Below are 14763 nucleotides of genomic sequence, written 5' to 3' on the forward strand. Positions count from 1 at the left end.
TCGAGGCATGAGGCACGGAGACGCCACGTGCTACGCGCTACTTAATAAACCCTAAGCATTCGCGTCGCTTCACATCACTTTGATGAATGAGACCAAACAACGTGCACCATGGCCTGAAAGCTATATTTTATAAATCAACAAAGGAATACATAAGACAATTATAAGTTATAAAAAGCACGATATCTATGAAGATATATGGTGAAAAATTTAACCGTAAAGGCCGCTTGTGCAAAGGCCTTGTAAAAGCTCACTGAACAATGCTGTCTGTGTGGCAGTTCGGCCTCCCTTTTATAGAATACTTTTTGGCCTGCTTATACCTCCTTGAATATGTTGGAGTTTATAAACTGTCTGTTTCCTTAATGTCAGTTTCATTTCCTATTTGGTTATTGCAGCCTTAATTGCCCGGGCTTGCAGTACTGCGATCACCTGGTTGACTGGATTCATGCCCTGTGATTGGTCACCCAGGCCATCTGGTCAGCACGTCCGGCTCACGAGATTGGTCAGGAGTTTCTGGTGGTCTGCCTTGTAAGGGAGAACAAAACTGCTGGGGACCAAAACACCACGTCCCTCCTCGTCCACCTGGCCCATCATGATGTAGTTTGACCCTGAGGAAGAGAAAAGATCCATATGCTGATCACCCATCGAACTGTCAGGTTGTCAGTTTAATTCTAAAACACAGCACTCAGATGTTACAATGTGGCATTAACAGTTGCACAGAGGAAGGATTTCCTTAGCCATTAATACTGCAATCCCATAACCATGGTCTTTTTATAGGTCATACGTGGTACATAGGTTGTCAAAGAGAATCTTGTTGATTGATGATTTTCTGGCTTGCATCCAGTTGTAAGGTCACACTTGTTATACACTATATTGCCAAAAGTATTGAGACACCACTCCAAATCATTGAATTCAGGTATTCAAATCACTTCTATAGCCATAGGTGCATACAATCAAGCACCTATGCATACAGACTGCTTCTACAAACATTTGTGAAAGAATGAGTCACCCTCAGGAGCTCAGTGAAATCAAACGTGGTACTGTGATAGGCCACCCGTGCAATAACTCCATACGTGAAATTTTCTCACTACTAAATATTCCACGGTCTACTGTTAGTGGTATTATAACAAAGTAGAAGCCATTGGGAAGAATAGCAATTCAGCCACAAAGTGGTAGGTCATGTAAAATCACAGAGTGGGGACAGCGCAGGCTGAGGTGCACAGTGTGCAGAAGTTGCCAACTGTCTGCAGAGTCAATAGTTACAGACCTCCAAATTTCGTGTGGACTTCAGATTAGCTCAAGAATGGTACGTAGAGAACTTCATGGAATGGGTTTCCATGGCCGAGCAGCTGCATCCAAGTCTTACATCTTAATACTGCAGCCTTCAAAGCCATTTTGGACAATTTCATGCTCCAGACTTTGTGGGAACAGTTCAGAGATGGCACCTTCATGTTCCAAAATGACTGCGTACCAATGCACAAAAGAAGGTCTATAAGGACATGGATGAGTGAGTCTGGTGTGGAAGAACTTGACTGGCCTGCACAGAGCCCTGATCTCAAACCAATAGAAAACCTTTGGGATGAATTAGAGCGGAGACTGTGAGCCAGGCCTTCTCGTCCAACACCAGTACATGACCTCACAAATGCCCACTGGATCTGCACCCGGTAGAGCATCTTGGTGCAGTGCTTCACTGTTTTGCATAGCAGTTCCTCAACACAATCCCGTGTAAGATAATAATGATCTTATTTTCAAGACAATACAGCACCTCAGCACATATGTGTAACATTTCCAAGGTCATTCCATCCTGCCACTTCACTAATCAATGATCCTCCAGTAAATTTTGAGTCCATGTAATTGTGAATGTCACCCGAGGGATATAGCTTCCATTTACAGTTCTTGTTTTTGCTAAAGACCATTAAACTATAGTACATTGTGTCTAATGCCCAAATTACAGTTACAAAAATAATTTTGAATGTTTAAGTAGCTCAGGGATTGTTGATGTGAAAATTCAGTATGTCCATGAATGAGAAAGACTGTGACTACAATGGTAATGGTATTTTGGCAAAAATGGAAATGAAACCTGGCCCAGGAGACAAGAAGAAAATAATGTACAAAGTGTAATACGTTCATAAATAGGTGTCTGTCTGTGTGGGTACAGGGGGCATGTGTCTGTACCTTTGTGCAGACTGGGGCACTTCTGGCAGACGGAGGTCACTTTGACGGACGCGGTTTGGACGCCCTGGCCAATGGCCAGCCTCCCAGGCTTGTAGGCCCGGATGACAGACACGGTGACTGACAGGCCACCCTCGGCCCTTGCAGCCACAGCCGCTACCTTTCCTGTGATCACTACACAGTGGGGAGAAGCAACAGATTTAGTTCATCCTCTGCAACTTCGAATCAAGGTAATTGTAGTTCCATTTTTTTTAAAAAGTAGTTTTAATTTTAATATGTTTTTTTCAATTTTGTTTACCTCTCTGTTTTGTTTCAGTTTAGTTTTCTAAGTTGTTAATCATGTTATTACTACATGAGCTACATGAATTTTTTACATTTTAGTTTTAGTTTAGTTTTAGAAGCCGTCGGTAGACTGTGTGTGTATGTTGGGACGTGCGGGGTGGTTGGCTGAATATCCATGCCTTAGTGAATAACCATAAAAGTATATATTTCTAACACTTCTCTCAGTTGTGCTGTTGCAGTGTCCATCTGCGCAAGCAACAGACTAATCAGTCTAGCAGCGTCCGGCAGTATCAAGGCCAGCAAGTTACACAACCTGCTTGTCATGGCCGGTGATTGAGCTGAAAAATACTTCAAAGGGGATGGAGGGGGTCAAATCCTTGTGGGCATGTGGGTTTACAGATACATAATTTGTGGTTTACCCTTTGCAGATAGGTTCATATTAAGTCTTACAGTTGCTGGCAATGAAATTTGCCAAGCTTATCGCCACAGATTAGCAAAATGACCTCATGTAATTTTTTATTCTCTGGAAAATGAAAGATCGATCTGCCAGTCAGATTTAATAATGAATGATCAGTTATAAATTATACACAGTCATGTTGCTGACTGGTACTTTGTGATTTCTTCTAAGTGGTGAATGAGTCAATGAAATCTCCTGTTCCCCATTAAGGAAAAGGGAGGGAATGCATAATTTCGTCTGTTTGGGATCCGTATCGTCAGGTTACATTCTCTGTCGATTATTTATAGGAGGGATGTCTGGTAGCTGTTAGCCTATAAGTAGGCTTTTAAACTCAAAAGTATAACTCAAATTTTCATTTCTACTCATTTTTGTTTTAGTTTCGTTTTGGAGATTGTTTTAGTTTTGTCTGCGCGTCTCACGTTTACGTGAGCTGGGCCGTCGCACGTTTAGTTTTGATTAGTTTAAATACACGAACTCGTGGCCATAGGTGGAAATTAGCGGGAGAACATTTCAAGCTGGATTTAAGGAAGCACTTCTTTACACAGCGCGTAGTCAGAGTATGGAATAGCCTTCCTGATAATGTAGTGCAAGCTGAATCCTTGGGTTCCTTTAAATCAGAGCTAGATAAGATTTTAACGACTCTGAGCTATTAGTTTAGTTCTCCCCAAGCAAGCTTGATGGGCCGAATGGCCTCCTCTCGTTTGTATAGTTCTTATGTTCTTATGTTCTTATTTGATTTTAATTAACAAAATGCTTTCATCATTATTTTTGTTTCCGTATTTGTTAATGAGAGTACCCTTGCCTCAAATATAGCTATGAAAACACATTCTGTCTACATTCTGGAGGTATGACAGCAATGCTGAAGTCCTCAAGGAATAATAGCATTGCAGCTGTCCTATCAGAAATATGGAGATGACTATTGTCCATATGTACTGACTCTCTTAATTCAGGTGTCCTCAGCAGGTGCCTCAGTGTAATTATGAATGTTGTCCAGCTTAGGCTTATTCTCACTGGCAGATTTATGGTGGTGAGGTTCATATGGAGCTGCCGTACAGAACCAAGTTCCAGGGTTGAATAAGTAGAACTGTATTCACATGCTTGTACATGATTCTTAACTTGATGGTGTTGGTGAGTCTGCGTAAATGTGTATGACTCACCAAACTGACTAGTGCAGAACCCAGCCTCGGGAGTAGTATTCGTTTTACACAGCTGGGGGCACGGTGAGCTTGTTTTCACAGCTGCAAGCCACACACACAGTCAGTATCATACTTATCTACACTTAACTACCATCACACACACAGTAATATACAAACAGAGTAACACAAGATGTATAAACAAAATATCACAAACAACTAGACAAAACTGTAACACTACATGACAGGGCACAAATACTTAGTAATAACTCCGTTACTATCGAAGTACAAATTATGAACAAGTCATCAACAAATATAGTTGCTACGAGTTAAAAGATGCGTCACGATTCATTAATGATGAACAAACATGAGATCAGTATTTCACTTGTGTTATTCATTACTTGTTCCTTTAGTAGTTCAGAAAGGTTTACTGAATTACTGTAACAGATATAGCAACTAATAAAGTAATTGCTTGGGATGAAAGATGCATCATGATTTATTAATGATGAACAAATATGAGATCAGTATTTCACTTGTTATTCAGTACTTGTTCCTTCAATAGTTCCTTCAGTAGTTCATAAAGATTTAAAGAATTAACAGATATTGTGACCCAGTAGGATAAACGGTTTGGAAAATGGATGGATGGATGGATGTAACAAATGTAGTAAATGCTTGAGATAAAACATGCATCATGATTCATTCATCCATCCATTTTCCAAACTGCTTATCCTACTGGGTCACAGGGGGTCCGGAGCCTATCCCGGAAGCACTGGGCACGAGGCAGGGAACAACCCAGGATGGGAGGCCAGCCCATCGCAGGGTACACTCACACACCACTCACACACAGATGCACTCCTACAGGCAATTTAGCAAGTCCAATTAGCCTCAGCATGTCTTTGGACTGTGGGGGGAAACCGGAGTACCCGGAGGAAACCCCACGACGACATGGGGAGAACATGCAAACTCCGCACACATGTGACCCAGGCGGAGACTCGAACCCGGGTCCCAGAGGTGTGAGGTAACAGTGCTAACCACTGCACCACCATGCCACCCCCCATCATGATTCATTAATGATGAATTAACGTGAAATCATTATGTAACCAAGATGCAGTTTGGGGTTAATTAGTACATAAGTATAATACTATATTATTTGTGCCCCATCAATTTGCAACACAGTAACATGACACTACATGGGCTACACAGATAGGAGACTGTACACTTTCTGCAGAAGATCTGACATACTCACGCTTCTGGTTTCCTCCAGGTTTCTTCACTAATGTTTTGGTTCTGTTTTGGCTCAGTTTGTTCATTTCAGTATCTACCTTGGACTTGGATTTTGCTGCAGGTTTCAGAATGGGTTTAGTGTCAGGCTTGGGAATAGGTTTAGTTTCAGCCTTGGGAATGGGTTTAGTTCCTGTCTTGGGAATGGGTTTTATTCCTGGTTTAGGAACTGGTTTAATCCCAGGCTTGGGTGCAGGTTTGGTGCTAGGCTTCTGAATGAGTTTAGTTCCAGGTTTGGGAATGAGTTTGGTTCCAGGTTTTGGAGTAGGCTTGGTTCCAGGTCTGAGGATGGGCTTAGTTTGAGTTTTAGGAGTGGGTTTGGTGCCTGGCTTGATCTGGGGTTTGAGTTTAGGTTTAGGAAAAGGTTTAGGTTTTGGTCTTGGTTTTGGTGTCACCTTGGGATGACCTGGTGCGGCTGTTGGTTTTATGGCTGATTTAGGGTTAGGTTTGGGTTTGGGTTTTGGGGATAGAAGGACGGGCTTGCTGGGCTTAGCACGAGGGGGTACTGATGGTACTCTGGGTCCTGGGATGATATCGTTTCCTGCAGTAGGTGTTCTGGACCCACGGGGTACACTGGAGTAGCTGGCCATGAAGCCATCAGAGGTCACACTAAGGTCAGACACAAACTGGACCAGGAGGTTATTCCCACTGGTCACTATGGTCCTGGAGGGGGACAAAAGAAAACAGACATAATGTCACAGAAGGTAAACAGCTGAACTTGACTGCTGAGAACCCAGTAATAGTTCTACTTTAATAAAGGAAATAATAATTAACAAAATAAACGAAGCATGAGTATTGTTTATCCATCCATCTATCTTCCAGCAGCTTGTCCAGTGTAGGGTTGTAGGGGGGGCAGACAGCTTAGGGCAGAAGGCAGAAAAACACATGATGGGATGCCAGACCATTCTAGAATACACAGACGCACACACACACACACACACATACACACAGCCAGACAGACACAAAGTCACACAACGGGAATTTTTGCAAGATACTTCTAAAAGTCAAACATTTTAAGGGGACATAGGAAACAGGGTTTTGTGTCAAAGTTTGAAACCTTATCGCATACCATGTCTACACATACAGTGTCCCATGAAAAATTTACAAGAAAATCAATGTTTTCTTTTTATTGCATAAGTTTCATATCTGTGGTGCAGGGGGTTTCCTGTCCAAAGTCAACATTAGGGCATTTAAGTATCACTACCTCACTTATTTTCCAGGCAGTAAAGCTTCAATAATACAATAATTGCAGGAGCTGCTAAGGAGTGAACCTTTAAGAAAGAAAGATATTCAATACCTGTTCCAGATGGACATCTGCATTATTCAGGTCAGTAAATGACCGACTTAAGTCCAGAGACTCACTTGGGCACCTCGGTGCCGCAGAACTTGCCAATCCGCTGGGAGTCGTCCGTTTCGCCGCCGTTGAAGAACGCCACGTAGTCATAGCGACAGTAGCTGTCAGCCTCTAGGTCGAACTTGTCAAACTTTACTTCAATCAGCTGTGTGATAGGAAATACACGCACTCTGCACGTCACGTGACCCGCCTGACAAAGAGCATAATGTTGAATGATTCCCTAATAGAATCAATAATTTAATAGGCTAAGGAGACAGAGTGTCCATATCGAGCTGGCAGGCTAGTGGATGAGCAGCCGGGTCCAGAAGCGGCTTTGCTTAGATGAGGGGGCCTTTGATTATGTGCTGACTTGCTGTACTTTCAATGACACTATTCATTCCCCAGAACAAGCTTGGCACCTGGGCTGGGCCCAAACACACAGAACCCCCCTGTCAGAGCGGAAGAGGTGGATTGGGGTGAGAAGGGGGGGGGTCCTACCATGTTGGGTTCCACGGAGATGTGCCAGGAGCAGCTGATGCCTGCTGGGTAATCCACCTCCGGCCAATTGGGCGTCTTGACTGTCCCCTGCGGCTTCGTCAGCCGACCTCCGCAGAACTGGTGCTCTTGGATTCGGAGGAACAGAAGCCCTGAAATCCCTTTTGCACACCTTTTATATTCTCATATCTAACCCTGACGGTTCTCTTCTTGTGTTACTACGTGACATTCCAGTTCTTGAATTAATGACTTCACACTGAAGTTTAGTAATTGGGATGGGGGAGGGGGAGAACGGGGACAGGACAAGGGTGCAGAAGAGCAGTGCTTTGACTAACACTTTACTTGAGGAGGCACAAGTAACTCAGTTTCAACTTATGTACAAATCATGAACTAAAATAGTTCCTGCATGAAATACATGAACTGTTGTTGAACAAACAAGGGATCAGTATGTAACTAATACTTGGTTTCTGGTTAATTAAAACATTAGGTAAGAGTATACTACTACATTTGCATACTACTACCTCAAGTAAGGTGTTACCACCTTATATGATATATGCCTTATAACACTGTATTAGGAGTGTGTATATAACTTCTTTATTACAGAACATATCCTTTCAAAATAACAGTATCCTGCTTATTCTTATGGTGCCTTCATTTAACTACCCCTGCGAGATGCAAGAAGGAAACAACGCAGAAATAAAGATAAAGAACATTATTCCTGGAAATACAGCGTCTCAAAGGTACAAGCCTGGGAGAGAAGAGAGTGCAGGCATGACGATGATGAGGCAGAAGATTTACAGCGTTCTCTCACCATCCACATGCGGTTTGCCCCCACGAAAGTATGCTAGGAAGCCGCGGCCCCCCGTCTCCGAATCTGACTCCATCTCCACCATCATGGTGTTGCTGGTGGAAATCAGGCTGCCAGGACGGAAGGTTCCACAGAACCGGCCCAGCATCTGTGCTGTGCGGGTGTGCCCGTTGTAGACGTCTACGAAGTCATAACGGCAGCGTGGGTCGGCCTCCAGGTCGAAGACGCGGAAGGACAGCATGACCACATGGCCTTCTGGGACCTGGCGTGGTGACAGTTATAGCTGATTGGGTACGAGGCAACCAGACACTGAGCTGCAGCAGGGTGATGTATGCATGATGTATACGGAGGGGAACTTGGGCCAAGGCGCAGGGGACTCACTGTGATATACCAGGTACATTTCCGGCTGGGTTTGTAGTAGTTGGGGAAGCTTTCGCTAGCAAAATAACCAGAATCTGTAACAAGACGACCACCACAGAGAAACACTGGCCTGAAGAGAGGGACAGAAATGGAGAAAAGAAAACTTTTTTATATGGAAATTTTAGTTTTAACCACAATTACACCAGTGCTGCGTAAAAAGAAATCTCTTCATATTCAGGAAGTTTAAAAGCAAACAGTTATTAGTGAGATCTCAAGAAGTTCTTTGCTAATCGTTTTGGCACAGGAAAAATAGTCCATACAAAAAATATAGAATAATTGTTATGAGTGTGTTTACTCTTTTCTGGAGGAAGGAAATGGCTGAGTGTCACTTGAGGGAGTTTCAAGCTATTGAAAAGATCAGGGGCTAAGTTAAGTTTACTGTTTTTTTTTGAGGGAAGGTCGGCATCGAGGCTAAATCGCCCCAAGTTATCAGACCTAGCTAGGCCCATGGTGTTACTTTAATCCAGATCCCAGCATCATAACTCACAAAAAACGTGCCAACACAGGAGAGGGGGTTTCAAACCCCTGACCATGCAAAACATTTTTCAGATTAGATTTTTTTCATTTCTGCTGACCCTGGGATTTGAACCAGCAGCCTTCCAAACCTGGGGCCTACATCACAAAGATTTGTTGAGTGGTTAGATCATTTTTCAGATTTAAGATAACCCAGTTTAAAGGCACTTTATCTTCGGTCATTTCCATTTAACGTAGACTACCTTAAATCTGACAAGTGATCTTGTTCACCAAAAAACCCAGCTTTGTGATGCAAGAGCCAGGAGAGTCACGCATCACAGTTTTCGCATTAAAAATATTTTATTGTCTCAGTCATTTTATAGTGTCATACGAAAAGGTTGTGGGTATTATGTCAAAGCCCAGATCTTTTCTGACTTCAGCAGCAGAATGGGGGTGATGAACTTGCCTTCAAAACCAGTGTTTTTATAAAGGTTGGTCTGTTGGAGTGCACTAACACAGCACACACTAATGTGGCCCACATGCACCCCTCCCCCCCCCCCACCCCCGCCACACACACGTAAACCCAGAAAACTCACAGAGGCTGTATTAAGGGCTACAGTAAACATACACACACGTCAGTGTATAATGACACCTCTGCAAACACACATACACACACACACCTTACACTGCAGACATTGATCTGAGTCCGAGCACCTTCCCTTTTTACTGCACCTTAAGTTTTTACTGCAAGATCCTTCCTTGCCTCCCAAAGCTGCTTTAAAAGCTGTTTTAGACAGAAATGTGTTTATCTGGAAAAATGTAAATTTTAAATTTATTGTGAGCTAAAGCCAGAAAGCAGAACATGCAAAAATGTTATGGTTCTGTTACCCGTTGAGTGCATTCACAAATACAGTGCATTCTTTAATTGCTGATTGTATGGTTAAAACACACACGCACGCACAATTTCGCAGCATCCATTTATTGAAATTGTCAGCTTTCATGTGATTTGCTGTGTCTGTAACTTGCTGACCGTGTTAGTCCATCCATAACTTCATTCATCCGCATGTCAGTCTGTACGCGACGCTGCGTAACGGTAAGGTAGCCGGGAACCTGGTCATACACACCTACAAACATTCGACTGGATGCAATTTGCTAAAATCAATCGCCACTTCTTAGAGTTTGGGTAATCTCGGGAAAATTAGCCAGACTTACTTTATTTATGCTGGAAAAAAAGTGGCCAGTGAACCCAGGATCTTGAGCTATGTCCGCCTACAGAGCATAAATTGTCAGCAACCACCGCAGCAGACTTAATAGCCTGGTATTATATATGGATGCTGTGTCTATCCTCACCATGCCTGGGACAGGCTGATTGGCGCACAAGCACACAAAACTAAGCCTGCAGCTTCACATGTATAGCACAAAGACAAAATATAAATGAGATTAAGCGAGACATACCCTCCCTCACACCGACACACACACAGATATGACGGTACGTGGGCGACACTCACGGCTGGCTTCTCAGACACATGCCGACTTACCTGGTGAAGTTGCTGGTGTCTGCGCCGTGGGCCTGACCCTGTGCCCAGCCGATGGACAGGCAGAGCAGGACACTGAAGACACACACGCCTGCCCCACGCCACATGCTGCCGGGCTCAGCCGACCACGGGGGACAGAGAGGGAGGCAGGCGGGGAGGCGTGGAGACAGGGAGAGGGAGGAAAGGTCAGGCACGGCAGGCAGCAGGAGTGACTGAGAAACCTGAGGAAAGGGAGGAGAATTTGGTGGGAGAGGGAGACAGGAGAAGGCGGGGATAGCGTTAAGAATTTCCCAAACGCTGTTTCTAACTTGAAAGGGAAGTGATTAATCAAACTAAGTGATGTCATTCGGTGTGTATGCATGTCTGTGAGTGTGTTTCACCATTTCTTCTGCCCAATTATCACACGGGAACACAGAGATGTACCTCGTCCAGCTCGGCTATGTTTTTTTTTTGTGTTTGTTGTCATTGCAGGCCACCTGGACTTCCTGCCAGTGTGTGGAAACAGGAAATATGCCCGGTGGGTAAAAATGGACCACATGACCCTGACAAAACGAATGCGAGAGCTGTGGAGACGGTCCCAGCGTGAGCGCTCGGACTCAAGACCCGCTGGAGAGCTATGATGTGTACAGTGTGTAGGTATATTTGCCAAACGTAACAAGCAAGATACAGAATGTTAAGGAACTGTTTGGATTATTCTTATAGAGGCTATATATATATATATGAAACATTGTACATTTACATTACATTTATATATATATATATAAATTTACAATTGTGTCCTTCAAGTGTTTCTGCCTTGTTCAAGCAATTAAAACTCTGCAGATCTTGAATAAACCTACAACAAGCTAAATGCAATGTGGTCTTAAACTAGCTTAAGTCACTATGCTATATGTGAGTGATGTAAGTCAGTGTTGTATGAGTCAAAAGGGGGGTAGGTCATTAATAACAGTTTAGTTAAAAACAGATAACTTTGCTGATGATAGTTTCAGAATTTATAAGATTTATGTTAAGGTAAAGTGCATAATTTAGTATCTGGTAATGTCTGAATGTGAAGTGATTGTTTAGTAATAATTCTGATTGGACATTTTTTTTTGGTGAGTTTGAGCTCGATATATTTGGAAGCGACAGTTTGACGGTGTACCTGGTATTATAACTGTGTGTTTTAAAGTGAATACTTAGAAGGAAAGTTACATTGTCTATTCACTCACATCATGAAGAACTGTCTGTCTGTTTGACAGTGGTACAGACAGTGTAGGTGTCTTTCCTAAACGGAAGACTTTGGTGTCTAAAGTGTCGGAAAAAAAAGAAACTTCCATGTTCTGGCCCCATGTCCCTGTGCTGTATAAGACTTTGGAAGAGGGATGGACTATGAAGTAAATTCCCAGTTGCATGTGTGTCTGGACTGGTATATTGCAGTAAAACCTTGCTGTGTTGGACTACACAAGTATGACTCAGAGAGCCAAACTGCTTTGAAATCTAGTTTTGCCCTCAGCTAAGTTTATATATAACTAGTATTTTATGTTCCAGTGATTGAATACAACCCAAAAGTACACATACTTTATACTCAGTACTTTGGGTCTGGCAAGGGATTTGGTCTGTCGTTAAAGTGGCTCGGTCATCTTTCACATTGCAACATGCCCATCTGTCTCCATAACTATTCACTGAAGTGGTTCCCTTCTTCCCTACTTGTATTCGCTCTCTTCCTCTCTCGCTCCCTGTTCAGCTGGAGCTCAGCCTTGAACGCAGCTATCTTCCTTTGCGTGGGAGCATGGCCGCTCGCTTACGCTTTCCTCCTGGAGTTCTGCTTGTTTCCATAGAGCTCCATCAGAAACTGGCCCATTTCTGGGCTCCTCGTTGAATATGACCAGCTGGGAACCATAGTTTTCACTTGGCTGAACTCACTATTAATTAGCCTGTGCTAATTGACTGCCATTCGCCATCTTCCCATTTTGTGGTAGCTACCTGTAAGAGATGATCAATATGAAAAGATGACAGTAGCAAACAGCTGCTGTTGGATGTTCACCCGTCTGCTTTTGCCTCTGAATGCAGATCGTAACCCAACGGCAGTACTATAGTAGCCGCAAGAAGGAAATACTGCATGTCTGAAATGAGCAGAAATCATTTTTAGCACACGTTTCAGCAAACCTCCTTAGGGAGTGCTGTTAATGCAAACTGGCCATTTCAGCTGGCATTGTAACGTGCAATTGTGGCTGAGTATGATGGGATGGATGGTCAACGAGCCACCCTATGATTCTTCTGCCGGGCCTATGGGGTTAGTTGCTAAATGATGACTTCATAAACATAGCACAGGTTTTACCGGTTGGACTGGCGGCAATGAACTTTTAATTTTGCTGGAAAATGTTTAACATCTATTTCTTATGTTGACTTTTATTTTAGTTACAGATGCATTATGGGTATTTGTGAAATCAGAAGACTACATGTAGTATTGATATCATTTTTATAACATATACCACACATCTACCAAATGTTCATCCCTGTACAGGGTCATGGGGGGAACCTATCATAGGCAGTATAGCGCACAAGACTGGGATACCATGGATGGGATGCCAGCATATTGTAGGGCGTATGTAGACAACAACTTAGAATCAATCTCTCTAAATATCTTTGGGCAGTAGGACGAAAGCAGAGAGCTGAGAAAATATGGAAAGAGAACATGCCAACCCCACAGTCTTAGAGAGCAGGAATCGAATCTCCAGGACCAGAGGTGTGAGGCTATAGAGCTACGCTCCGTAATATTTGCCACACGGTGACAGCAAGTTAAACTACACAACCTCATGCTCCACCATTTCCCCCTTGAGCCTGTTTTCCCACAAGAACTTTTGTGTCTTTGTACTTGATATAGTGTAGATGTCAGTTAATTACATTCTCTCTTAGGGGACGTTTCTCAGATCTATGCCACTCTAGCCTCCTCCCAGGTTGCTCCCCACTTTGGCCCCAGTTAACAGACATGCCATAAATGGTGAACTTTGTTCAGCTGGCAACAGAGCTGTTTAACCTGCTTTGGTTTAAATATTTTTACTCACCCAAAGTTTGCTTTCATCGCCTGCTTCTACCCCCTGAATATCCAACTAGTAATTCTGTATCCATCATTCTCAAGGCCTCTTATATCTCTTGTTCAATGCTGCCCTTGGAAAAACATTCCAGTTCCCCCTATGAACAAGGGTTTTAGGATTAGCTTGGGGCCTTGGGGCCTGTCTCTGCAGGTTAAGGCCCTGGGCCTGTTATCAGAAGCTTGTCAGCCTGGTATCAGCTTCTTCAGAGGGATCAATAAAGCATCTTTCTGTTCTAATCATTTTGAAGAGTTTACTCCAATTCAAATTAATTTACACAGGGTTTTTTTTCACGCTTCCCAGTTTGTGGGTTAAAATCCCATCTCAGTGTGTGTGGGGTTTGCATGTTCTCCCTGTGTCACATCGGGTCCCCTTGTCCATAGCGTGTGCTGTATACAGTACCAGTTAAAAGTTTGGATACACCTACCCATAGAATGGATTATTTGTACTACTGTCCACATTGTGAATTATTATAAAGACATCGAAACTATTAAATAACATTTATGGAATTATGCACTATCCAAAGTATTAAACAAAATATATATATATTAAACAAAACAATTTGTCGGGGTACAGCTCTGTAGGTTCAGACTCAGAAGGTTGCCAGTTCAATCCTGTGGTCAGCAGAGTGATCCCACCAACAGGGCTTTGATCCTTTAACCCCAATAGCTCCAGGGACTGGTTGACCCTACTGTCTCCTTTACCCCAGTTTCATGAGGTGGCCTCCTGGGAAGCTCTGAAGGAGGTCCCACACATGCTTAGCACTCATTGGTGGTTTTCATGTACTCTCTGGTCACACTCCTCCAAAACCACTTCTACTGATTTTAGGTCAGGTGGCCAGGTCATGTGATGCGAGATTATCATTCTCCTTTATAGGTGGTTTGGCGTGTCCAGACTTTTGACTGGTTCCGTATGCCCTGTGATGGACCACAACACTATCTAGGGTACAGGCTTTGTACCCTGTACTGTCTGCATAAGTTCCATTTAACCTGATCTGGTTAAGTAAAAGATGGAAGGATATTGAGAGTTTGACTTATAACAATCAACTCACTCTTACACAACTAAAGTAATGATAGTCAAACCATGTCCCATTGGATTGCACTTTATGTTTTGGTCTGAGATGCAGAAGCTACAGATGTCTGACTGATTTATTGAATGCTGTAAAGTTAGTAGTATGAATAAAGTAGAAAATGAGACAGTTCTAGCTAATTGTAACAGGCTGCAGAAGCATTTGTAGTGGAGTTTCCAGTTAAAACCAGTAGAGTCTGGATTTCTCACTGCTGTGCCACATGTGTCGATTGCAATGAGGTCAAGAGAGCAGCCTGA

The 14763-nt window shown here is 43.1% G+C and overlaps 1 protein-coding gene and 1 long non-coding RNA gene across 2 annotated transcripts; one reads left to right on the forward strand and one right to left on the reverse strand.

The window, feature by feature from the left end:
• Positions 1-105: 105 nt before the first annotated feature.
• On the reverse strand, positions 106-10595 carry LOC125750295 (procollagen C-endopeptidase enhancer 2-like). Its single transcript, XM_049027882.1, has 9 exons — positions 10370-10595; positions 8340-8448; positions 7962-8220; positions 7154-7278; positions 6685-6821; positions 5288-5985; positions 4066-4146; positions 2173-2343; positions 106-605 (listed from the first exon to the last, which is right to left on the reverse strand). Exons 1-9 carry the CDS (start codon positions 10471-10473, stop codon positions 475-477), a joined length of 1815 nt encoding a protein of 604 aa, XP_048883839.1. The 5' UTR covers positions 10474-10595; the 3' UTR covers positions 106-474.
• LOC125750297 (uncharacterized) lies at positions 5983-11769 on the forward strand. The gene is made up of 3 exons (XR_007400315.1): positions 5983-6649; positions 7061-8249; positions 10838-11769. It is a non-coding gene; the product is annotated as an uncharacterized LOC125750297 (long non-coding RNA).
• Positions 11770-14763: the final 2994 nt, after the last annotated feature.

This window comes from Brienomyrus brachyistius, chromosome 10, assembly GCF_023856365.1.
Source record: "Brienomyrus brachyistius isolate T26 chromosome 10, BBRACH_0.4, whole genome shotgun sequence".
Lineage (NCBI taxonomy): Eukaryota > Metazoa > Chordata > Actinopteri > Osteoglossiformes > Mormyridae > Brienomyrus > Brienomyrus brachyistius.